The following is a 24,060-nucleotide window of genomic DNA, read 5'->3' as shown; positions in this document are numbered from 1 at the left end:
TTCCAGGCGCCCGGTAAGTGGAAGGCCTTCAGGTGGATATTGTGGGCTATACAGAAGTCCCACAGCCTGAGGGCTCTGTGGCAGAGGGCAGAGGACCGGGCCCCGCCTTGCCTGTTGATATAGAACATAGAGGTTGTGTTGTCCATGAGGACCTTGACTACCTTGCCCTCCTGGCGTGAGCGGAAGGCCGTACATGCCAGCCGCACTGCCCTGAGTTCTTTGACATTTATATGTAGGGTCAGATCTTGAGCCGACTACAGACCTTAGGTCTGAACGCTCCCCACGTGGGCTCCCCAACCTAAGTCCAACGCATCAGACACCAGCTCGAACGACTGGGCCTTGTCCCTGAACAGGACCCCTTGGAGTACGTTGCTTGGGGTGGACCACCACCTCAGGGAGGTGATCACTGAGTCTGGCACTGAGAGGACCTTGTCCATCCTGTCTTTGGCCTGGGAGAAATTCAAGGCCAACCAGAGCTGGAGGGGCCTCATCCTGAGTCTGGCGTGACGCACCACATACATGCACACTGACATATGGCCAAAGAGCTGCAGGCAAACCCTGGCTGTTGTAACCGGGAACTTCGTGACCGAGTCGATGAGACCCTTCAGGGTCTCAAACCTGTCTGGTGGGAGAAAGGCCCTGGCCAACACTGCGTCCAAGAGCACCCCGATAAACTCAATGCGTTGTACCGGGACTAACGTGGACTTGGTATTGTTTACCAGTAGTCCCAAGGCCGTGCACGTGGACAGGAGGAGTGCCACGTGATCCCTCACCTGCGACCCGGAGGTTCCCTTGACAAGCCAATTGTCCAGAAAAGGAAATATCTGGACCCCCTGCCGTTTGAGGTAGGCCGCTACCACCGACATGAGTTTTGTAAACATCCTGGGGGCAGTGGACAGTCCAAATGGGAGGACTGTAAATTGGTAATGATTGTGTCCCACCACAAACCGGAGGAAGCACCTGTGCCCCTCAAATATATGGACGTGGAAGTACGCGTCCTGTAGATTGAGAGCAGCGTACCAGTCCCCAGGATCCAGGGAGGGGATGATGGAGGCCAGGGAGACCGTGCGGAATTTGAGCTTCACCATGTGCTGGTTTAGGCCCCGTAGGTCCAGTATGGGTCTGAGCCCCCCTTTGGCCTTCGGGATAAGGAAGTAACAGGAGTAGTACCCCTTGCCCATGAACTCCTCAGGCACCGCCTCAATCACTTCTAATTCCAGGAGCCGCCCCACCTCCTGCTCGAGCAGAGCTTTGTGAGAGGGGTCCCTCAGGAGGGACGGGGGCAGTTGGGCAGGGAGGAGGTAAACTGGAGGGTGTAACCCCAGGAGGTGGTATTGAGGACCTATCGTTCCAAGGTGATCCGCGACCATTCCGGGAGGAAAGCACAAAACCGGTTGGAGAAGGGAAGTTTTATTGGGGTTGGATCATAGAATCATAGAATATCAGGGTTGGATGGGACCTCAGGAGGTCATCTAGTCCAACCCCTTGCTCAAAGCAGGACCAATTCCCAACTAAATCATCCCAGCCAGGGCTTTGTCAAGCCTGACCTTAAAAACCTCTAAGGAAGGAGATTCCACCACCTCCCTAGGTAACCAATTCCAGTGCTTCACCACCCTCCTAATGAAAAAGTTTTTCCTAATATCCAACCTAAACCTCTCCAACTGCAACTTGAGACCATTACTCCTTGTTCCGTCATCAGGTACCACTGAGAACAGTCTAGATCCATCCTCTTTGGAACCCCCTTTCGGGTAGTTGAAAGCAGCTATCAAATCCCCCCTCATTCTTCTCTTCTGCAGACTAAACAATCCCAGTTCCCTCAGCCGCTCCTCTTAAGTCATGTGCTCCAGCCCCCTAATCATTTTTGTTGCCCTCTGCTGGACTCTTTCCAATTTTTCCACATCCTTCTTGTAGTGTGGGGCCCAAAACTGGACACAGTACTCCAGATGAGGCCTCACCAATGTCAAATAGAGGGGAATGATCACGTCTCTCGAGCTGCTGGCAATGCCCCTACTTATACAGCCCAAAATGCCGTTAGCCTTCTTAGCACCAAGGGCACACTAGGTCCTGGGGCACCTTTAAGACTAACAGAAGTATTGGGAGCATAAGCTTTCGTGGGTAAGAACCTTACTTCTTCAGATGCAAGAAGTGAGGTTCTTACCCACGAAAGCTTATGCTCCCAATACTTCTGTTAGTCTTAAAGGTGCCACAGGACCCTCTGTTGCTTTTTACAGATTCAGACTAACACGGCTACCCCTCTGATACAAGGGCACACTGTTGACTCATATCCAGCTTCTCGTCCACTATAATCCCTAGGTCCTTTTCTGCAGAACTGCTTCCTAGCCATTCGGTCCCTAGTCTGTAATAGTGCACGGGATTCTTCCGTCCTAAGTGCAGGACTCTGCACTTGTCTTTGTTGAACCTCATCAGGTTTCTTTTGGCCCAATCCTCAAATTTGTCTAGGTCCTATCCCTACCCTGTATCCTATCCCTATGCTCCAGCATATCTACCACTCCTCCCAGTTTAGTGTCATCTGCAAACTTGCTGAGAGTGGATCCCTGACGAGGACTGGCGGGATGCCCCGAGCGTCCCGACAAAACCGCCTTTTTCCCACCTGCTTGCCCTTAGAGGGTCCAGGCTGCGGGGCAGGTCGAGACTGCCTTTGAGGGCATCTCTTACAGTCCCGCTGCTTCTTATAGGCGGCCTCGTACTTCGGGAGGGCGGCCAGGGTAGAAGTCTGCTGCGGCTTAAATTTAGGTTTTGTCAGAGCCGGGACATATAGGCCCAGTGTCTGGAGGGTCATCCGGGAGTCCTTCATGCCATGCAGGCTTGTATCTGTTTCCTTTGCAAACAGGACTTTCCCATCAAATGGGAGGTCCTGTAGGAAGACTGCGCCTCGCTGGACAGCCCAGAGAGTAAGAGCCATGATGCCCGTCTCATGGACACCGCTGAGGCCATCAATTGCGCGGCCGTGTCCGCAGCATCCGAGGCAGCCTGTAGGGAAGCTCGAGCTGGCATTGCCCCTTCCTCCACGAGCGCCCTGAACTCCTTATCCCGCTCCTGGAGAGAGTCCTCAAATATGGGCAGGGAGCCCCACAGATTGAATTTGTACTGGCCCAGGAGAGCCTGATAGTTCACCACTCATAACTGGAAGCTTGAAGACGAATACATTTTTCTTCTGAAAGAGTACAGTCTCTGCAGGAAGTGCAGGGGCAGAGCAGGGCAAGAAGCATAAGAACAGGGCCCCGCAGCTCAGTTGGGAAGGACCAGGGAAGGAGTTAGTTGTCCTTCCTAGGGAGCCAAACTACCAGAAGAGCCCATGACCGGCTGTGGCAGGTGACAATCTGCTGGAGCTGGCTTGGAGGGAAAGCCAGCTGCTGCCTGAAGAGATTGAGAGGCCCAACGAGGGAGTGGAGAGCAGGCTGCCCGATAAGACCGGGAACCAGGCCCCAGAGGCCATGGAGCAGTCCCTCCAGATGCTGGTAGGAATGCCAGGGAACAGAAACATGGGTCCTCCAGTGTTGGAGGGAGGCAAGACAGCAACCCTGTTCTCCTGTCAACCTGTCATTTCTAGGGCCCTTGTTTGAGACCTGGTGGAGCAGGGTGGACCCAAGTTCCCCCTACCTCTGGCTCCGCACTCAGGGCTGGATGAGTGCTAACCCTTCGGCCAGAAGACCTGAACCACTGACTGTTGATTTGCTCAGCTACACCTGAGCTTCAGATGGTTGATCTGCTCAGTTGCACAGCCGCAAGCCAGAACCGCCGAGAGACTAACCAGCCATGAGCACTGATTCTCCACCACTGAAGGGGACGCCCTGAGAGGCAGGAACATTACACTAAATCATCAAATAAACCGAGAGAGATTTGAATGAACTGTAACGTCATTGCATTAATCACACATTAGGATAGGGTTCATGAACAGCGGGTTTTTTATTCAAAGAGAATGGCCAGGGAGAGGGCAAGAATTTATGTACACCAAAAAGAGGCTCAAGCCAAGCACTGAGATTTGATCTTCAGACCCAGATTTTCTGTCTCTATTTGAGGAGAGCCAAACTCTGGATCCAGACACTCCTGAATTTGAAGGGGTGGGGGTGGGGGTTGGAAATCTGAATGTGAACTTCAGAGACTTTAGGGAGCTGTTTGAATTCAGCTCACTGCTGAGACTGGTTCCATCCAGCAACTCTGATCCAAAACTGGAGTCAGATTTTTTGTATGGATTCATTTGCATTTATTTGCCGTTTCCTTTGCACAAAGAATCTAAAGTCCCTGTACAAGTGTACTATGATTTGGCTTTTAAGCGTAAGTTTTTGCTTTTGTTATATCTGTTTCAACTTTTTGGTCTGTTACAGTAATTTTATTTGTTTTTTAAATGCTTTTTATGGGAAAACACACCTAAATGTCTAACTTTTTCACTAAAGTGAAGGCCAGTATATATGTAATAACTAAAATATAAATGTGAAGGGCTTTTCAAATATGAAATGTAATTAAAATACAAAAACTGTTTAGCTAACATTAAAGTCAAGAATTTAAACACTCAAGTCAGGAAACTCAACAGTTGAGGTTCTTGGAGTAATGTTTGCATGACCCTCCCGTATATTTATAGTTTACAGTGAACAACAAAAACCAAAATCTTAAGATACAAATTTAAAAAAAATTAACTGACTGAAATTTCAACATGCAGTATGTGCAAAATAGCCAAGAAAGTTACTGAGAATCTTACCTTTTTTATTCTTTGACTCAAGAGTATTTAAACACTTGACTTTAATGTTACAGGAATATAGGCTTTAAAATGTTAATATTCCTATTTGTTTGGCAGGGTTGGGGGAGCTAAGAAGAAAACAATACACACCTTCAAGCTTACTAGCTGTGCACGTGCACTAGATATACAGCCCTGAAAGCTAAAGAAGGAGCACACAGAGTATGGGCAATGACAGATAGGTTTTCTCCCAACTCCACTGCCACGGCACCTTCACCCCAGCGGCCTGGATGTACCACGCTTAGAGCAGAACGAGTATATCAGTTTTCATGACCATCGCCAAGTTGCCAACTGTGATAGTGTCTGATGGGATGTGGACACCACCTCGGAAAAAAATCAAAATGAGACCGATCCACTCATTTCATAGAGCACACTGAAAATGCCATCGGATAATACATTTTTCTTCTTGTGATGGATGGGTGGTTGGTACTTGATAGATGGCTATTATTGCTGCCCATATTGCCCACGTCCACGCTGATGTTTTGCTTTTATGAATGCAATGCATCCAATTTCCAAAGCAATGGGCCCAGAGGAAAATGCTTGGGTAGCTATCAGGGTGGGTGATGGGAAAAAATAGAGGGACAACTGTACCAGGGCCCCTGAGGTCAGTACCCACCCCCCAAAAAAAGTCTAATGTCTATGTAACCAAAGTGAAATGGGAGAGGGATCACGAACCCTATGTATCAGGGCCCCAAATTTCTCTTGACGGGTCTGGTAACTACTAACACAATTTGATATGTGAAAACAAAATAGCTACCTTTTCAAAACTAAATATCTCAGCCACATAGTAACACAATTATTAAAAATACCAAAAACATCCTAAGAGTATATAACAGAGATGTGAACTGCCAGAAATTGCAATGGTGGTGAGCACCATTACACATTCTGTACTTTGTCCCAAATCCCGCAGCTCTTTTGTATGTGAGCAGCCCTTGCACAGCAATTTTAAAAAATGACACATCAGGCTATAACATCAGACTTGTTGGCTTTATAAAATGTACTACATGTAAAGATTTTTTTTTGGCAAGTCAAATCTATAAAATAAGTAAAATGTATAAACAATCTTTAACTTTATAGAATCATCAGATGTTTTTGATATGTACAGAGCATAATCAAATCAAGAACAAATAGGAAAAAAAGACTTCTTGTTCATATCTAACTAGAGATGTATACAATGGTGATAGAACACACATACAAATGTGTTTAGAACTCTCTGTACTCACCATTCCTGACTCTGGAATTAATAGAAGAGATATTTCAAGTTCCCCCAAGGAGATTTAAGTTCCTCCAAACATGGCTAGTTGACCATGGCTATCTGAAACCATGTCCTCCAGGGACAAGCTGTCTTGGACAGTCCAAAAAAAAGATATTAAAATCCTCCAAGAAAAAAAAAATCAGAAATCATCTTCCTCCCCCTGAGTGTTCCAGCTCAGCAGGATGGCAAAGATGCAAATTAAAAGCAGGAAAAGGAATAGATGGAGAAACACCCCTGAGTAGAGGCAGAAAAGTGCTATTCTTTCCACTGTCTCATTTCAAATTAGTAAGGCTACGTCTACACTAGCACTTTTGTTGGTAGAACTTATGTTACTCAGGAATGTGTGTGTGGGGAGGGAGGGAGGGGGAACACCCCTCTGAGCAACGTAAGTTACACTGAGAGAAACACCAGTGTGGACAGCTGTATGTCAGTGGGAGATGCTCTCCCACCCACATAGCTACTGCCGCTCGTTGGAGGTGGTTTAATTATGACGACAGGAGAGCTCTCGCCCATCGGCATACAGCGGCTACATGAGCGATTTTACAGCTGCATCGGTGCCGCTGTAAGCTTGCTAATGTAGACATGACTTAAGTTACATGCTGGCGTTTGTCACTTCTGAGGTGCCCATTTGGTTCTGCCTGAAGTTTGTCCTGTTGCAGTTTATTTTTTAAAATACATAAATTTATAAAATAACTTCAAGCAGGTAAGGTCACTGTTCCCCCAAAATAAATGATTAAAAACAATCAAAAGTAAAAAATCTTTGCTGGTATTTTTCACATTTTCCCCCTTGCTGTCCCTATCCCGTTATATTTTTTTCTATTAAAGCCTTTAACAGTTTTATTCCTAAATTACAGAGGTACAGGGTGGGATAGTCATATGCATATTTTTCAAATTATTATTTTCTACGTTTTCCTTTTTTTCTTGAAGACTTTTTAGGGATTAGTTCTTCAAAAGCTGCCATTTCATCCTCTCCTTCATTTTCAAAGTCTCTGTCATCTGCAAAACCTATTTAAAAAACAACAAATTGTTCAAAAGTGTATAAGATCGAAACTTTCTTTTCCTAAAGGCATTACCAAACACACACTATAGCCATTTCCTATTCAGGCCCCAATTCAACAAAGCACTAAGCACGAGGTGGTATGGAACTTGTGCTTAAGACCAACTGACTTCAAGAAGACCTAAACATGTGCTAAAGTGTGTTGCTGAATAAGGATGAACTGGTGAACCAATGAACCAATCTTATATAATAAAATAATTTACAACCAAATAAATAAAATCAAGTTTAATGAAGTACCACTATTAAAGCTAAATATGGGAGGGGGGAGGCAAAGTTTCTCTGAAAGCTTTCCTAGCAGCAATAGTTTCTTAGCAGTTTCCTCTTGCATATTTACATTTTATGATTGCAAAATTAAGAACAAAAGCATCTTAACCTAAGTGTTAAAATAATTACCTTTCTTGAGTAGACTCATTAGCTTCAACCAATGAATCAATTACAAGTCATTTTTTGGTATGAACATTACAGTCTCTGTTGCTTCGATATACCTTTTGCATTGAAGACTTAATTTTATTTATGATCATGACTTCTTTTTAATAAAGTATTTTTCCTCTATTAAGTTTTGACGTGAACAGAAGAGCATATCTTAATGGCTAATCTGTGTGTCAAAGTACTTATTTCTCCCTTGGATACCTCCTGCTAATGGTGGACAGACACTCAGGACCGATTCTGCTACCACTGGAATCAGTAAGCATTTCCCCATTGACCTCAAAAGAGAGCAGGAATAAGGTTTTAATGCTGTTTGTAGAACTAAGAGCTCACTCATACTATGTTTTAATTATCTCTTTCTTTGTATTGTCAGAGGATAACAGGATATGTAATGGTGATCAAAATCACTGGTCTAAAACCACAGCTTTAGATTAGGAAAAACATGACATTCAAGAAGCTTTATTACTGGATACTGCCTCCTTTCTCAACATCATTATTATTGCCCTAATCCAACACTTAGGTGCATGCTTAATTTTAAGCACCAAAGTACTCCCAAGGAAGTTAGTAGAACTACTCCCATGCTTAACGTTAAGCTTAAGTGTTGTGATGGATTAAGGTACATATGCAAATCACTAGGTCTTATAGAAAGAATATTTTACAGGTAGGGATCTTTTTATTTCCCTTTGACTTGTCTTTCTTCTGTCCTGTACCCAGATGAAAAGAGAACGTAAAAAAATGGTTAAGAACAATCACTCCTATTAGAAACCACTGACCTAAGAACTTGGGGTTATACAGATACCAGTCCATAAACATACTGATGCTGTAAAGTTCTGAGAAACAAATTCCCTAGTGTTTGGTGAAGAAGGTTCCATTTCCCTTCCCTTTTAATAGTTATTTGTTCTGTTCTGAACAGCGCACCTGACCCACCACTACCTGCGTACACAGCCTACTCAGTCCTCTTTGGCTACGCAATAATGGTAGGGGCCTTGATAAAACCTAGAAGGTGAGTACCTCCAAATTAAAATATAACCACATAATTTCTGTGGATATGGAGACTTGCATAATTTGATGACGTACCTTCCTCCTTTACCATGTGTGACTCGGTGCTCTTCAGCCATTTACAAGCATCACCAAGATTAACGGATAAACTGCTAACAGGCTTGGCCATTATTTCTTCAGCTGAAATAGATAAATTGTTAAACATACTAAGGTCGTGCTTATTATCTGAGGGCTGGATAGTGACTTAGAAAGACAGCCCACTCTAAAGGAAAGGTGTTATAGGGCCATGCTGCGCTGAAAACTCTAGGAAGGATTTTGTCTGAATCAACAAGAATTCTTCCTGGGGGCTTCCAGAAGTACATGCTGTAGGGGAGAGAGAGACCACCATGGAAGAGGATAGAGCATGCACTCCTCTCCGCATCATCAATCAACTCTGCCAGAAGGGGCGGGGGGGTGGTCACAGCCACACCCTCACCCTGTCCCTTTTAGAAAGGCCATGCACAGCCTAAACTCCCCATCAACATTATGGCTAGCTCTGTGCAGGGTGCAAATGAGAAGATTCCTTGAATTCTCTCCTCAATCCCCTTAAACTCTACAGGTTCATGCACAATACACTACAAATGTAATATTACAGACTTAACAAAAACACTTAAAAAACAAAAAAAACTTCAGAAGCAAAATATAAACTTGTATGTAAAGTTTCCTCCAGGATGGAAAAACAAAGATAACAAGTCCTGAGATCTTGCAGCTAAATCTATCATTAACAATTAGGTATGTGAATAATTAGTATTACAATAATAATCAGAATTTTTATTGAACAGAAGTACTCTAGTTGGCAGATGACTTCTTAGACAAATAACCGATGATAGGTTTGCTACAGTTCCCAAAGAAACAACTGTGTTGACTTCACTGGAGCTATGCTGACTTACGCTAGCTGACGGTGTGGCCGACTACTTAATTATGTTAAAACAGAAGTCAAAACATGTCAGGGTCTGTTAACTAACCAAGATTTTTGTACTTGAAATAAAGGACTCCCAACCTGAAGTGAAATCTTCAGCTTTCCGCGGTTCTGTATGATGCTTTCCCACAGGGGAAAACTGCTTTGACGTCTGTCAGCCAAAATCTGCAGCAGTGAGAGATGTTTGTATTTCCAGTGCACATAACAATACATCTCTCTGCTACTGCGAAGATTGTGTATATTAGTTAAATAAATAAATAAATATAAAATAAAATTATCTAGTAAGTGTAAAAAAAAAAAAAAAAACCCTTAAACCATGACATTTGAATATGGTTTGTTCTAGATAAAAATCAGCAACTTTCAACAATGTAAGGTCACAGATAGGCAAGCCCATAGCATGTGTAATAAACTGACTTTATGCACTTTACATCTTTGTCTGTATATAGCAATTTTCCAAATAGTATAACATTCCCAAGAGAGGAGTAACATAAGACTTATGTAACACACTGGTGAACACAGGCTTATGAATGACACAGTCTTGCAAAATTTTATTCATCACAGCAAGCAGGGTTTTTTTGATGGGTGAGTGAAATATCATTCGTTTTTTCATTACAAGTCACCTTAGACAAGTGGATGTTATGCCACAGTTGATGAACTGCCATGATGCTTTTGAAGGCTGGTCTAGAGTTAATGGCAGGGTTTTGGTTTAAGGTGCTAGTTTTTTTCTAGAGGCAGTTAGTCCATTCTATTCTGTTCCGAGATCATCCACCCACTCATTACTAATTTAATTTTTCCTTGCCAGAGACAGTGCAAAACATCAAATATATGTAAACAAATATGAAATAATATTTGTATCAACATATTTATTTCCTAAGATATAAAACGTAATACAACTCCTGTTCAGTCACTGTTAGCAATGCTTTTTTGCCTTGTCCACACTGAGGATCTTTAGTAATGCTCCCACCATTGGTCTAGCATCAGTGTAGCTAGCATTGTGTAGCTAGCACAGTGCTAGCAGTGTTGGGGGTACAAGTGGAGACTAACTGCAGGTGTTCTTACCCAATGCACAGTCTAATCTTGACACTACCCTAACACCAGTGCTCCCATCTTGCTAGTACTAGTGGAGCTGCTATACCAAGAACTGAAGAATTCCTAAAACTTCTCAGTGTAGACATAACCTTAGAGGTGTTTCTAGAACTACACTTCAGACAAGTTAAAAACTGCCACAGAAGCATGACAGCAGCACCTGATCATGTATCTAAAATATTAAAAAAGACTTTAACAAAGAGCTGAACTTGAGACCCTATTAGAACTATTCATTTTATCTGCTGATTGTATTATTTAAATACTCTTCTGTGTGTTCATGAAATATAAAATTTAAATAAATAAAATATGACTGTCAATAGCATCCTTAATTTTAACTCGTTTCATTTGGCAAAAACTGAGAGGCAGTGTAGATCTTTCTTTACAAGCAGACTTTAACAATATGGGCCTGATTCTCCATTCACTTGCACTAGGATAAATCAGGAGTACTTCCACTGAAAATCAGAACAAACAAAAGGAGAAATCAGGGCCTTTATTATTACCGCTGCACAAAAATATTTATAGACACTCCCATACTTATCTCATATCGTTGAGACATCATTCAAGTGTTGGAGGAACCTAAAATACAAGACCATACAAGCAACAAGCAATGATGAGATGGCAACACAACAAAAAAGTCTTACCATCAGCCCAAGCCTTTCTCTTATAGACGTCCTCTACTATGTCAGAAATCTTCTTAATGTTCTCTTGAATTTTTTTTTGCACCATATTGGAATGTTCTTTAAATATCAAGTGACTTGTGAACCAGGTATTTTGTTCAATTGTGTCCACTACATCTAACCCTTCACGTAATTTTGGATCCACATTTCTTTTGAAAAATTCAAAATAATTCTGGTAGGCAGTGTATTTATTTCTATGCTCATCCAGGTATATGTGCTTTACATAAGTCTCACTCGCCACAACAGTTTCACTCCTTTTCATGCTCTCCTTTTCTCCCTGATCAGTCTCTCTTGGTGTCACAGCTTCAGAAGTTTCTCTCTCAAAGTCTTCTGTCTGGTTAAAGTAGTTTTCAGGACCCTGAATAAATTTGACTCCACAGAGGTCACATTGTGTTCGGTCAATATCTGCTTTTTTAAAGATTCCTGATACCAATTCTTTCATTTCCATCCCACTGGGATCTGCTTTTGAACAGGAGTTCCTCTTCCATTTTATGCAATAATAGGCTAAAAGAAACAAACGCCACAATTTCTGCTTAGCATGAGCTTTCTGCTGTTGTTTCTGCTGCTTTATGGATGCTATGGCTGTTAGGGGATCCTCTCTCTCTTCCACATAGAGATCCCTTTCGAGTTCCGTTTCTGGTTCCTCAAAATATTCCAAAGGATCCAAATATGACTCAAATCTATCTAGATTTACTTGCTCATAAAAGATGCCCCGTATACTTGCTCCTTTAGCATACATAGTGTCCCACTTCCAGTGGCAGTCAGCTAAGTACTCCTCATCTCGTTCAATCAGCAGCTCCTGCAGGCCTTCCGCTATTTTCCTCACATTTACAGCATCAGTCACTCGTTCCACAATTTTAACCAATCTTTCAGGCACTTTGGATGGATAATCTTTTTTCATATTTATCAACTTTGCCTTGATTTCAGGAAAGTGTTCATGTAAAAGGGATTTACATCTAGGACTAAGCACTTGATTGGCATTCACTAACATCACTAAGCATAGCACCATTGTACGCTCTGCTTCCCCTGACGTAATGCAATCGCTGTCCCCAAAAGCATCAAGAAGAACATTGAAATTACTGTTTTTAGCGCCGCACAAAACTTTTGCAACATAAAGGAGATGAAATTTGAACTCTTTCAGAGCCTCATTTGTGTCCTTTGGTTTGTACTCCTGTATAATGGAAAAGATGTCTCTAATCTCTCTCTTCTGGTCTCTTTTTCTGAACAAAAACTCCCAGTAATGAAAGAGAGCGATGTAACTTTTCGGAAGACACAGAGTAATGTTCTTGCAGAGGCGCATCAGGACGGCACAACAGAGAATATACTGGAATTCCAGCAACATCACTGTATTTCCTATGCTAGGAATCAGAGGTTCAATGCATTTCTTCACCAAGACATTCATAAAACGGAAAAACATCCACTTACAGTCTTCTGGGTTTCTGTAAACATAGAGCCGCTCTAGTGAATTTTCAAGAAGTCGAATGAAACACAAGTGTGTGTTTTCTGCATTTCCAGAATACTTATCAGGTATCAACATGCCATATCTGCCATCTACCCCTTTGGGTCTTCCTCCTCTGCCTCTATCCTCCTTTTCATATTTTTTAGCTTCTAGTAACTTCAGTTCTTTGTTATAATCATCTTCCTCCTTAACAAGGAGCTTCTCAAATTCTTCAGGATAACTAGAAGACAAGCTGAAAACTTGCATTGCCCTGAGCCATAAGTCGGTTGATTCTCTTCTATTTATGGCATTTTCACTTTTAAACTGAAATATGATGTACTCCTTCAGCACCATCCTACAGGGTTTAGAAAACTGACTGAGTCCCAAGATATCTTTGCATGCCTTTGGGTTTTCAGACACCACTCTCAGATGAAAATGTTTAGGGAAAACAAAATCTAATAGGGATTTGCATAATGCATACTTATCTGCAGTCAAAATTTCATCAATGTCATTAAATTCATGCAACAGCTCTTTTGGGAATACTCTCTTGGCCTGTAACAACAGTCCATTTATTGCTGCCAGATGTATTTTACACTGAAGTATAGATTTTGCCTCATGACGCAACAAAGGTCTATGGAAATCTTTACAGGTTTTATCCTCACACTTCAAGCCAGCAATGAACTTCATGCAAATATCAGGGTAACTCTGCTCAAGTATACTGCATGTAATTGAACACAGCCTGCTTAAAAAGTGCTTATTCAGTGAAGACTTTACCTCTTCCAGGCCTACAAAGAAGTGATCTTTAGTTTTCTTCTCTTTCAGACTAGGATTATCGGGCAAGAATTGAAGAATATGTCCAGCTTCATTTTGAGACACTTGGCAAACACTGCCATCTATTGGCAAAATCCCAAAATAATCAAAACATGACCTGACCATTTCTTTCTCAGCATTGGTGGTTGCTTTTTGGAGAGCTCTGACCAGATTTAGAAGGGCCTCTAAACCACACGATGCCAGAACAAAGATGTCCTGGCTTTTTGGTTCGCAGTGGGTTGATTCAAAGAGCGCTTCCACCACACCAGCATAATGATTCAAAGGCGAGAACTTGTAGAAGGCCTCTTCAAGCTTTCTAAAATCTTTCTTTAGAACTCCCTGCAGAAAAGTTGCCTCAGCAATGCTGGATTTTTGATTTGTTTGCTTACAAAGCTCTAAGGCTTCTTCCAGGATGGTGTCTCTGTTTTCCAATTCTGAACAGCCAGTTATGCTAAAACGGACCGCAGTAAGCAGACATGATGCTCGAAATTCCTTTTTGGTAGTGAGCTTGGCTGCTTCCAACACAAACCCATGCTGTTTCATCAGCATAGCAGCCTCTTCCTCTCGACCCTCCCTCTTCAACAGGTCTGCTGCTTGGACCAAGCATTTGCGTGATTTCAAGAATACAAGCTGGTCCTCGGTGTCAAGTCTGGAGAGGACTGCCATCATTTCCTTGGTTTTGTTTTCACGCAAGTATTTTGCAGCTGCTTCCAAATAAAACTGGTTTGCAGAGTATGAAAGTTTGGAAACTGGTTGCCTTTTCATCCTTAGTATCTCTTCATATCTGGAATAAAGATACATCAATGTCACGTTACTACCATATATGAATGAAACAGACACAATCTAGCATTTTTTAAAAGATCACACAATGTCGAGCAAGGTAATAATTCTGTGCCAGTCAGGTCTACTCCAGACGCACGTCAAATGTTGTGCATAATGATAAGAGGTCTCAGAAATATGAAAAATTATCACAGTACTTTAAAAGATCTACAAATCATTTCATTACAATTTAAAGCTGTCTGAATTAAGACCACTAAAATTTCAATCAGGAATCAGATTAGAAGCTCAGAACATCAGTGGGTCTTGCTACAAACTGCTTTAAAATCGTGATGAATGTGAGATTAAAGTAATTCAAACCACAGCGGTATGAACTCCTATTAAGATACATATGATAATTATGAATCTTCTACATGAACAGCCAGAATTTTGAGACTAAGACCCTCACGTTATCAAATATCATTCTTCAGGGGTCAAACTTGGTAAATCCAAACAAAAGCTTACATCAATCACTGATCACTTTATGATTAACAGAATACATGTGCACCATAGTACGGCATATAATATAAATCTTTTTCCCATTTGTTGCTTCTGAGTGGCAGATCAAGGTTCCTTTTTCAACATTAGTTCTGACATTCAGCTGGTTAATTACTGTTATATGATGTCAATAAATTAGTAAACTTTTTTCATAGCCAAACTTCAATCTTGCAATAGTCTTCTCACCCACTCACCTAGGGCAAAGAAATGTTTTTTGACAGGTGAGTAAGTCATCATTAGCTTTTCATTATCATTTTTTTCATGATAAAAGTGAAGAAGTAGATTTTGTGCCTGGGATGGTAAATTTGCATAAATGATTTTGCAAGGTTGATTTAAAATAAAACATTAGATGTTAAAAATAATTTTAAGACTTCCAATTTTGAATCAAACTATTTCTATACATTTGGTAAATGCTATTCTTTAAAAAAAAAAAAAATTCCCAAGTACAGGGGGAATAAGAGTTATTTTCCAAATTACCACATTATAGAACATAAGATTTCATGCTATGTCATACAGAATATGAACATTAACTATGCTGTTTGAGGAACATACATACTTTACTGTGAAGTTTTAAATTGTTAATTAAACTGTGGAAGCTCCTTCACTGGAGGATTTCAAAAGGAGGCTGGATAGCAATCTATCTTGGATGATTTAGACACAACAAATCCTGCATCTTGGTAGGGGGCTAAACTAGAGGACCCTTGAGGTCCCTTCTAATCCTATGGTTCTAGGTGGGGCAGGCAGCACTGTCTATCATTAAGGTCCATCACTAGCACTTTTTAGATGGGATGTTTTTCTAAAAGATATGCTCTACTAACTATTTTGGGGGAGTTCTATGGCCTGTGTTATACAGGAGATCAGACTAAGTAATCTCAATAGTATCTTCTGGCCTTGCTATCTATGTATCCATGAAGGTTGCCCAATACTTCCCATCGTAAGACCCTGTTTTCAGTTGCTCATAATTCTGCCAAACTTTAATCATTTGGGCTGAAACTTTTCATGCTGGGTATCTGATTCAGGTTGAATTTTATTTGAAAATTTCAGCCAAAAAGGTTCAATCATTTCCAAGAGCAAAGCTGGAGAAAAATAATATGTTTTGTCCATGTTAAAACATCCCGGAAAACATTTTTTTTTTAAAGGTCTAGTGTCCCCACCATCAGTGTTCCCTCTAATTTTTTACATCCATGTGCGGAATGAATTTTGTTATGTGCACCAATATGGAGGTGATGTGTGGCAGGGGTGAGGCCGAGGGGTTCGGAGTGTGGGAAGAGGCTCGGGGCTGGGGCAGAGGGTTGGGGTATGAGGGGTGAGGGCTCCAGCTGGGGGTGAAGGCTGTGGGGTGGGGCTGGGGATGAGGGTTGGGTGCGGGTGGGGGTGAGGGCTCTGGGGTGCAGGCTGCCCCGGGGCTGCAGCGGGGAGAGAGGACTCCCCCCAGTCCTCTCCCCGCTGCAGCTCAAGGCCGGGGGAGAGGCACCTCTCCCATGCAGCAGCTCCGCCAGGTCTGGGCTGGTGTCTCTCCCCAGCTGCAGCAGCTATGGCTGGGCCAGGCCAGGGGAAGGGCGCCTCTCCCCGGCTGCGGCAGGGCTGGGCTGGGCCAAGCCGGGGGAGGGGTGACTCTCCCCAGCCACGGCAGCTCCGGCTGGGCGGGGCGCTTCTCCCAACCCATGTGGCCCTTGATAGCCCGCTGTGCAGCCGGGCACCTTAGAGGGAATTTAGCCCACCATATTTTTGAGCAGTGACTTAAAATTTGGCAGGGATGAAACTTTTGCTTTCCCTATGAAAATCCGTTAAATTTGGCCAAGATATGAACCTGTTGTGAAAAGTTATAAACCAAGTTATGAAAAACTGCAGTTCACACATGCATAGAAGATTTCTTCAAGTTTAGCTGCTAAATTCCCCGAAGATTCTGTCCACGTTGGGCGTGGACTAGATGACCTCCTGAAGTCCCTTCCAACCCTGATATTCTATGATATTCTATGCTCCTGCCCAGGGATGAGCAGGACTTTCCCTGCAATTGCAGCCCTCGGCTGTGTCAGGTTGGGCCTGGGCACCTGAACTGACAGCAGATAACCCGTCTTCCCTGAGCTCTCAATAACTCCTCCTGCTGGGCTCAGGCAACATGGAAGAGAAAACTGCCTTACTCAGATGCACAAGGAATAAGAGCAGGACCTGTTGAGGAGAGGGTGGTAGGGACAAGGACCCTGGTAAAGGGGAGAGACTGGTCTAGAGGTTGGGAGGTGAGGGGAGAAGAATATTGGGACTGGGAGTCATGATATATGAGGTAGGGGGAGGGGCTGTGACAGGTTAGGCAAAGAGACTGGAACTGGGACCTGGGAAGAGAAATGGTAAAAAAGGACTGGGAGCCAGCAGGTGTGTATAGGAAGAGAGGGAGCAGGGGGAGACTGAGATCAAATAAGGAGCCCAGGGAGGAGTGAGGGAGAACATTGGGACTGGCTGAGGAAAAAGACTGGGATTGAGAACCAGTGGGGTGAGGAGAGGGAAGGGGAGTCAGATCTGTTGAGGAGCTGGGGAAAGAGATGGGATCCTTAGATAAAAACAAGGAGGTCACGGAGAGAGTTTGGGAGTGGGAGCCAGTGGGGATGGGAACTAGAGGCCAAGGTGATGGAGAGAGACAGAGTGGATGAGGAGCCAAGGGAAAGGGGCACTAGGACTGGATGGGCAAGGAGACTGGGAGTTGGGGACTGGTAATATGAAGGGGTGAGACTAGAACTTGCTTGACAAGGAGACGGGGACTGGGATGAGATGCCTGAGTGATGGCAACTGGGCATGGCGATGAGAAGAATGGGACTGTGACGATAGGCAGGGGTAGGGAAAAAGACAGGACTGTGACAAGGACAGGTTAGAGGGATGGGATAGAAAGGTCTGTGCCAAGTAGAGCACATTCCCCTCCAGAGCCTTCATGCATCTCACCATTCCTCTGCTATCTGCAAATATCTGTGAAACCCATCAGCAAAGTGCTCCATTTCTCTCTTGTCTTTATAGAGGATGACAATCAGTTACTCCATTAGCTCAACTGACAGAAGTCTGTGTGGTAGATCTAAAGCTTCTATGTGGTATCAATCTGATGCCACATGATGGAATTTGTTTTTTCGGTTTGCTTTAAAAACTAATAATAAAAAAATTAAACCTAGAAAATTGCACACAAAAACCTATGTTAAAATAATGTCATCAATGTTGCAAAGTCAAGCACTAAAAGTCAGGAAAAGCAAGAATTAAGGTTGCCTGTGCAAGCTTAATTTGGTGCCGCCTTATGCAGTCTTTAATAACATGACTGTATACTATGTTTTCCTCAAGACCCCTATGTCATTCAGTGCACAGTCCTGCTCCGGGAATTAATCAGGGTAGTATAGTGAAGGAGGCTGTTGTCTTTAGGACCCCTGATTCATATCTTGCAAAACTGGAATGTGTGTAGTGAATGAGGCAAGAGACTGCAGGAAGAGAAATGATGATCCCACGGTCGAATGCTACCCTGGAGAATTGGATTTTTTCCCTGCCTCAGCTAAACAGCTTCTACATAATGCTAGCAAGTCACTTAAACCAAACTTAGAGGTGGTAGCTAGTTGTGTGCTCCTCATTTTCTGGGTGCCTGACTTGAGACCCTGGGGTCTGACTTGCAGAAGTGCTAAGAGAACTCACAGCTGCAACTGAAGTCTTTGGGAGTTGCGCTTTGAACATATGAAGTGCTATAAAATGATAAATACTCTGAAAAATAAAAGTCCCAATCATCTCAGATTTGGAACTCAATATGAATGGATGCTTTTGACCTTAATCTCTGTGCCTCAGTTTCCCATCTGTAAAATGGGAAAAATACCACTTCCTGATCTCACAGGAATGTTGTGAAGATAATTCCATAATATTTCTGAAGCATTCAGACACTTACAGAGATGAGTGGCATAAAAAAAATCCCATGAAGAAATTAATAATTCTATCTTCAGAGCAGAGTTTGAATTGTGTGCAGTAAAAAAGGCCTGAACATTAAGAAGAAAACAAAATATTGAATTTTCTCATTAAGGCTACGTCTACACAGGGATAAAAAACCTGCAGCTGGCCCGATCAGCTGACTCGGGCTTACGGGGCTCGCTCTCTCCGGGGCTGAAAAATTGCTGTGTAGACATTCAGGCTCAGGCTGCAGTCAAAATTCTGGGACTCTGTGAGGGTGGAGGGTCTTTTATCCCTGTGTAAACATACCCTTTGTGAGCAATCATAACGCATACCCATAAGGGGGCCAAATTAAGGGGAATGAATCTGTTATTTTCTTGAATCTTTCTGTGATATCTACCTTAGGTACCTAGTTGAGGAGACCAGTCCCGATGGAGAACTGAAGATCTGACATGGCTGACATTAAGGGAGTGAAATAAGTCCTGGGAAAAAATCAAGTTCTCTATTACAGTTCAAGCTGGAGGGAGTTCTCATAAACCCAATGAATTTGATCTTGATGCAAAAGTAATGTCATCAACTAAAACCCTTGTCAAAATCCGGGGAGAACCTACTTTACTATGCTCAAGCAGCACAAGGAAGAAGAGAGATTTTTTCCTCTGCAGCATCCTCTTTATGAACATACCTTTCCACTAAAATAGCTGCTTCCTCATACAGTTCCTCATGGCAACACATCTTAAGCGCAAGATCAAACTCCTGGATTTGTTCATAACATCTGGATGCATCTCGGTAGCACTGGCTTCTTTTATAGAAATACGCAGCATCTTTTATCTGCACCATAATAACTCTTATTAATATTGCAGTCTTCTAAATATTTGAACAATACCAACAGAAAAACCATGGTATTTTTATCCATACAATGGAGAGAGAAATGGATGCAGCCAGTTCCTATGACCTTCTATTGATAAATCTATTTTAACAATATTATCTGGATGGGAATGGTTATGTTTGTAACGATAAATGTATTAATTAAAAAGAATCATCATTAGAATGGTGAATTGTTTTAAAAACTCAAACATTTTAAAGTCAAGAAATTGGAAATTAAGGTAAAAAAATATAGTAGGATTGGATTTTCAAAAGTGCTCTGCATTGGCTGAACTCAGTGGTGGGCAACCTGTGGCCCATCAGGGTAATCTGATTACAGGCTGTAAGACATTTTGCTGACCTTGACCGTCTGCAGGCACGGTCCCCTGCAGCTCCCAAGGGCCGCAGTTGGGAGCTGCGGGAAGCGGCAGCCAGCACCTCCCTGCGGACCACTGCTTCCCGCAGCTCCTAGTGGCCGCAGTTCGCCATTCCTGGCCAATGGGAGCTGCGGGGGGCTGTGTCTGCGGACGGTCAACGTCAGCAAAACATCTCACGGCCCGTGATCAGATTACCCTGATGGGCCACGTGCGGCCCGCAGGTTGCCCACAACTGGCCTAACTGTTCCTACAGAAGTCAATGGGAATTTTATCACTGACTGCAATGGAAGCAAAGTTAGGCTAATGCGGAGTGTGTTTGAAAACTCTTATTTTGAACCACAATGTTTTGGTTTTTTTAATTACTGAGATATCGGAGCTGTAACCTGGTTTTTATTTGGGGTACATTATTCCATCTCACAGTTTGAGTTGTTTCTGCACTTTTCCAGCAAATGGATGATGACAGAGTTCACAGGCAATGGTTTAAACCATAAAATTATAATAATTTGTATAATTCTACATTAGTAATGGATTGTTATTCATGTTAGACCAGTTCAGGCAGAAACTGTCCACTTGGCACATAAATTGCTGACGCCAGCAACACCTGAATGGTTATATCAAGTAATAATTTCAGTCTTAACTATCAAACAAAAATAAATTTTTTCTCCTTCCCCCGCCCACTGGACTGTATGGAGATAAAGGTTTCCGAGTTAGAAACACCAACCAAGCTAAAGCAAGAATGACTACTCTTTGGCATTGTGGGGAACGGTAAAGAAACCCAATCTTTGAATGCCGAATCCCTGCTATTGCCTTCTCCCTCCTCTTATTTCTGTTCTGTGATGTATGTTGCTCTTGGACATACGGTCCACCTGAAAAACACTGTATTTTACTTATGACTCTACCAGTATGCCGTGGAAGAACATTTATCTAATCTCACCAATACTAATATGAGATAACGAATACAAATTTTAAAACGTCCTGTCTAGGACCATGATGTTTAAAATCCCTAAATAGATCTAAAAATCCCATACTAGGTGGGGGAGGGGGAAGAGGATTTTAGTACCTTGCCTAATTTTTCACATAGTTCTGCACAAAGCTGAAATTCTTTTGCGTAAATCAGACATTTCAGGGATAGTTTTGGTTCTCCACATTCCAAATAGGTCTTTGCCAGGTACATATAGTCCATCTGTTTTTCTCTATTTAAAACAAAAAACAAAAAAGATCACATATGCACAACAAATCCAATTTAACATTATTTTTTACAAGTCTGGTATACTAGCAGTTCCATTAACAAGAACATGTTGTTCCCTGTATTTTCCAAGAAACACTACTAATAAATTCAGTTATATTTCAGCACTTACTTGGGGCTGCTTTTCTTTGATTGCACATTAAGTACAGCATCGTGTGCTAAGGCCAGTTTTTCCTTCTCAATTGCTCCTCCTTTTTGGTAACATTTGGCTGCCACCTGAAATTAGATAAATGACATGCACATATATGTATGTATGCATTCATGCATGTGTCCCTTAAAGCTTATCACACATTCATACAATTTCCTTGGTGAAACAACCCATCTACCTAAAAAAGTGTTACATTTCATTTTACAGTGACATCAAGGGAAACATTAACATCAGAAAAGCACCTGGAGGAAGGGGAGGGACAGCGTTTGAGTACATTTTTAATATGAAGACAAGCTTCAAAATAAGTTCACGCACAATTTTAACTAAGAATGTTTTTACAATTAACCTGAAAGCAGGGAAAGCTGCATTTCGGGTGGACTGGCAACACAAACAATACTTTCCTACTATATCAGACTCTAAAGGGTTAATTGATATGTCAAAGGGAACTAGCCCCATTTGCGGAAGTCAGTAAACCCTTCCTTGCATATTTACCTGCATCATCATGGGCCCTGGGCTAAACTCAGATGTTCAGTATTCACAACCATATAGTTAAAAAATATTCAACACATGCAGTAATGGATTTTTCAAAACATACATAGGCAATATGAACTGCCTGAGATTAGAAGCTGGTTCTCCAACATTTAAACTATGCACAAAGCAGTTCACACAAAGTTAGGGAGGTGCTGCCTAAAAAGCACTTATTCAGTTCGATCACTGTAGGATGAAAAAAGATCTGTTCAATGTAGAGCAAAATCACAGAACATGGACTATTTGTTTACATACAAGGTTAATATACCAGTACTGTCCTGTGACAACAACAGGGGAGTTTGAGAGGGAGATCCCCTGCTGAAGGAGGCGTGAGCACTAATTCTTGGCATGAGTGGGCAAGTTTGTCTGTCTGGTTTTTCCTTCAGTCTGTTAAAATGTATAGTGGTGGTCTGTCGGTGACTATGTGAAAGTGTGGGCCAGAGGCCTGCTAGCTGAGTGGTCACTAGCAAGGCTCTAGCCTTCTGTCCTTTGAACCTTGATCATCCTTGTGATCACCATTCCCGTTTGTTAACGAGGGGGAAAGCCTGACTTAGGAGACGGGGCTTAAAAGCCAGATGCTAAGTGACCACGGAGAGCTAGCCAACAGAGGGCAGCATACAGAAGAGTCTGAGAGGGAGCTTGTAGGAGGGAGAAAGAATCAAATCAGCATGGCTCGGAAAGGCTGCACCGCCAATGCTTCTGGCTCCTCCACCTGCACCTGTGTCCAGACAGAGAACCCAACCATGGATCTCTATCCAGGTCTTGGTATGGATTTGCAGAGACCCTGACCTGCATTTCCCCTCACAGAAAGCCTCACTGGGAAGACCATCCAGTGTGAAAGGTGTCTACTGGTAGAATCTCCCAGGAAGCATATGGGAGAGCTACAGGAGGAGGTGGCTAGGCTGAGGAGCATGTGTGCACAGGAGGAAGACCTCCAAGGTGAAGGAAGCAACTGGCTGGAGAGGACTGCAGTACTATCACCAGGAAAGGAGGAAATGGCTTCTTCACAGGGATGAACCTGGCTGCTGGTTACTTCTGGCAGCAGGCAGTGCTCCACCCCTGCTCCCAACCTACTGTCCATACTAAAAAAAATTGTATGCTGCCCTGGCAACAAGGGATCTAGAATCTCCCCCCGACCACTGCGGGAGGAGGAGAAGCCATGTATTTCCAAGGCTGAGAGGATCATGACCACCACTCCCAAGAGGAAACAGAGGGTGGTGGTTGGTGATTCCCTTCTAAGGAGGACGGAGGGATCAGACTACCTGTACCTGTCAATAATGGGGGGACAGAGTGAGGGCAATGGTTTCAGCAGATGTTACTGAGCATGCTCAGTCCATGTGAGCATGCTCACTACAAGCCAAGCAACAACTTGGGGGATGTGACCCTGCATGCCCCCCCCCACATCGCCTCTAGGAGCATCCACCTGTTGGCCTGACCTGGCATCCTGGGAGTGCTCCAAAACAGCCTCCTGCATGCAAATCACTCCCAGCTACGTCTGTGTGCACCTGCAGCCTGCCAGTCACACCTAGGCTCTTATCAGCCTCAGTTATACTGCAGGGTGACCCCAACACACTTCTAGTCACAGATTTCCTCTCGGAAAGGTATGTCCTGTACTGCCCAGCCCTCTCCTGGACAATACAAGCTTACATAAAGTCCATCATTTAATTAATAGAAATGATATGTAGGAGCTTCAAGGATCTCTGTAACACAGTTGGCACCAATGTCTCCCAGGTGCCTCCTTTCTGGTAGGGTGTGAGCCTGCTTTTCTCTCTGTTCTGACAATGGGGTGCCCCTCCCTACCCCCCAGCCAACGGTTGTTCAGCAGGTCTTCAGTGACTCCGCCCTTTGGTCACTCTCCCATATCCAAGATATACAGTCTCTAGTTCTTTCTCATGGCCCTGGTATGGAGCCATAGCACCAAAGCTTCCTTCCCGGAGGCACTGCCTTCTTTAACAGTCCAATAGGGGCCCACCTCAGTATCCTCAGTTGGCATCCTTTTTGGCAGCCCTCCCTGGACTCTGTCTTCAACCAGACCCAGCAGGGCCCATCACGATACCCTCGCCTGGTCTGGGTAGGTCCTGAGCTCAGTCCTCCCTGCAGTGAGCTGTCCACAGTCCTGATGCTCTTTCAGCTGGCCAGGCACCCAGTCTTTGGCAGCCTTCCCTGAGCTCAACCCTTCCTGCAGTGAGCTGTCCACGGTCCTGTCCTATCCAGCCAGGCACTGGTC

The 24,060-nt window shown here is 43.3% G+C and overlaps 1 protein-coding gene across 4 annotated transcripts in view; it reads right to left on the bottom strand.

The window, feature by feature from the left end:
• Nucleotides 1-5,719: 5,719 nt before the first annotated feature.
• Nucleotides 5,720-24,060, bottom strand: part of TRANK1 (tetratricopeptide repeat and ankyrin repeat containing 1) — a 120,306-nt gene continuing 101,965 nt past the window's right edge. For all 4 annotated transcript variants that reach the window (XM_054019391.1, XM_054019389.1, XM_054019392.1 and 1 more), the window contains 6 exons: nt 21,270-21,373; nt 20,972-21,104; nt 19,356-19,501; nt 11,176-14,243; nt 8,569-8,670; nt 5,720-7,013 (listed from right to left, as the gene is read on the bottom strand). In XM_054019391.1, the coding sequence (XP_053875366.1) occupies nt 6,904-7,013; nt 8,569-8,670; nt 11,176-14,243; nt 19,356-19,501; nt 20,972-21,104; nt 21,270-21,373 (3,663 nt within the window). In that variant the 3' untranslated portion in view covers nt 5,720-6,903. The remainder of the gene's footprint in view (nt 7,014-8,568; nt 8,671-11,175; nt 14,244-19,355; nt 19,502-20,971; nt 21,105-21,269; nt 21,374-24,060) is intronic.

The sequence above is a fragment of the Malaclemys terrapin genome, chromosome 2 (genome assembly GCF_027887155.1).
Source record: "Malaclemys terrapin pileata isolate rMalTer1 chromosome 2, rMalTer1.hap1, whole genome shotgun sequence".
Taxonomy (NCBI): Eukaryota; Metazoa; Chordata; order Testudines; family Emydidae; genus Malaclemys; species Malaclemys terrapin.
This window is presented reverse-complemented; position numbering and strand designations above follow the sequence as displayed.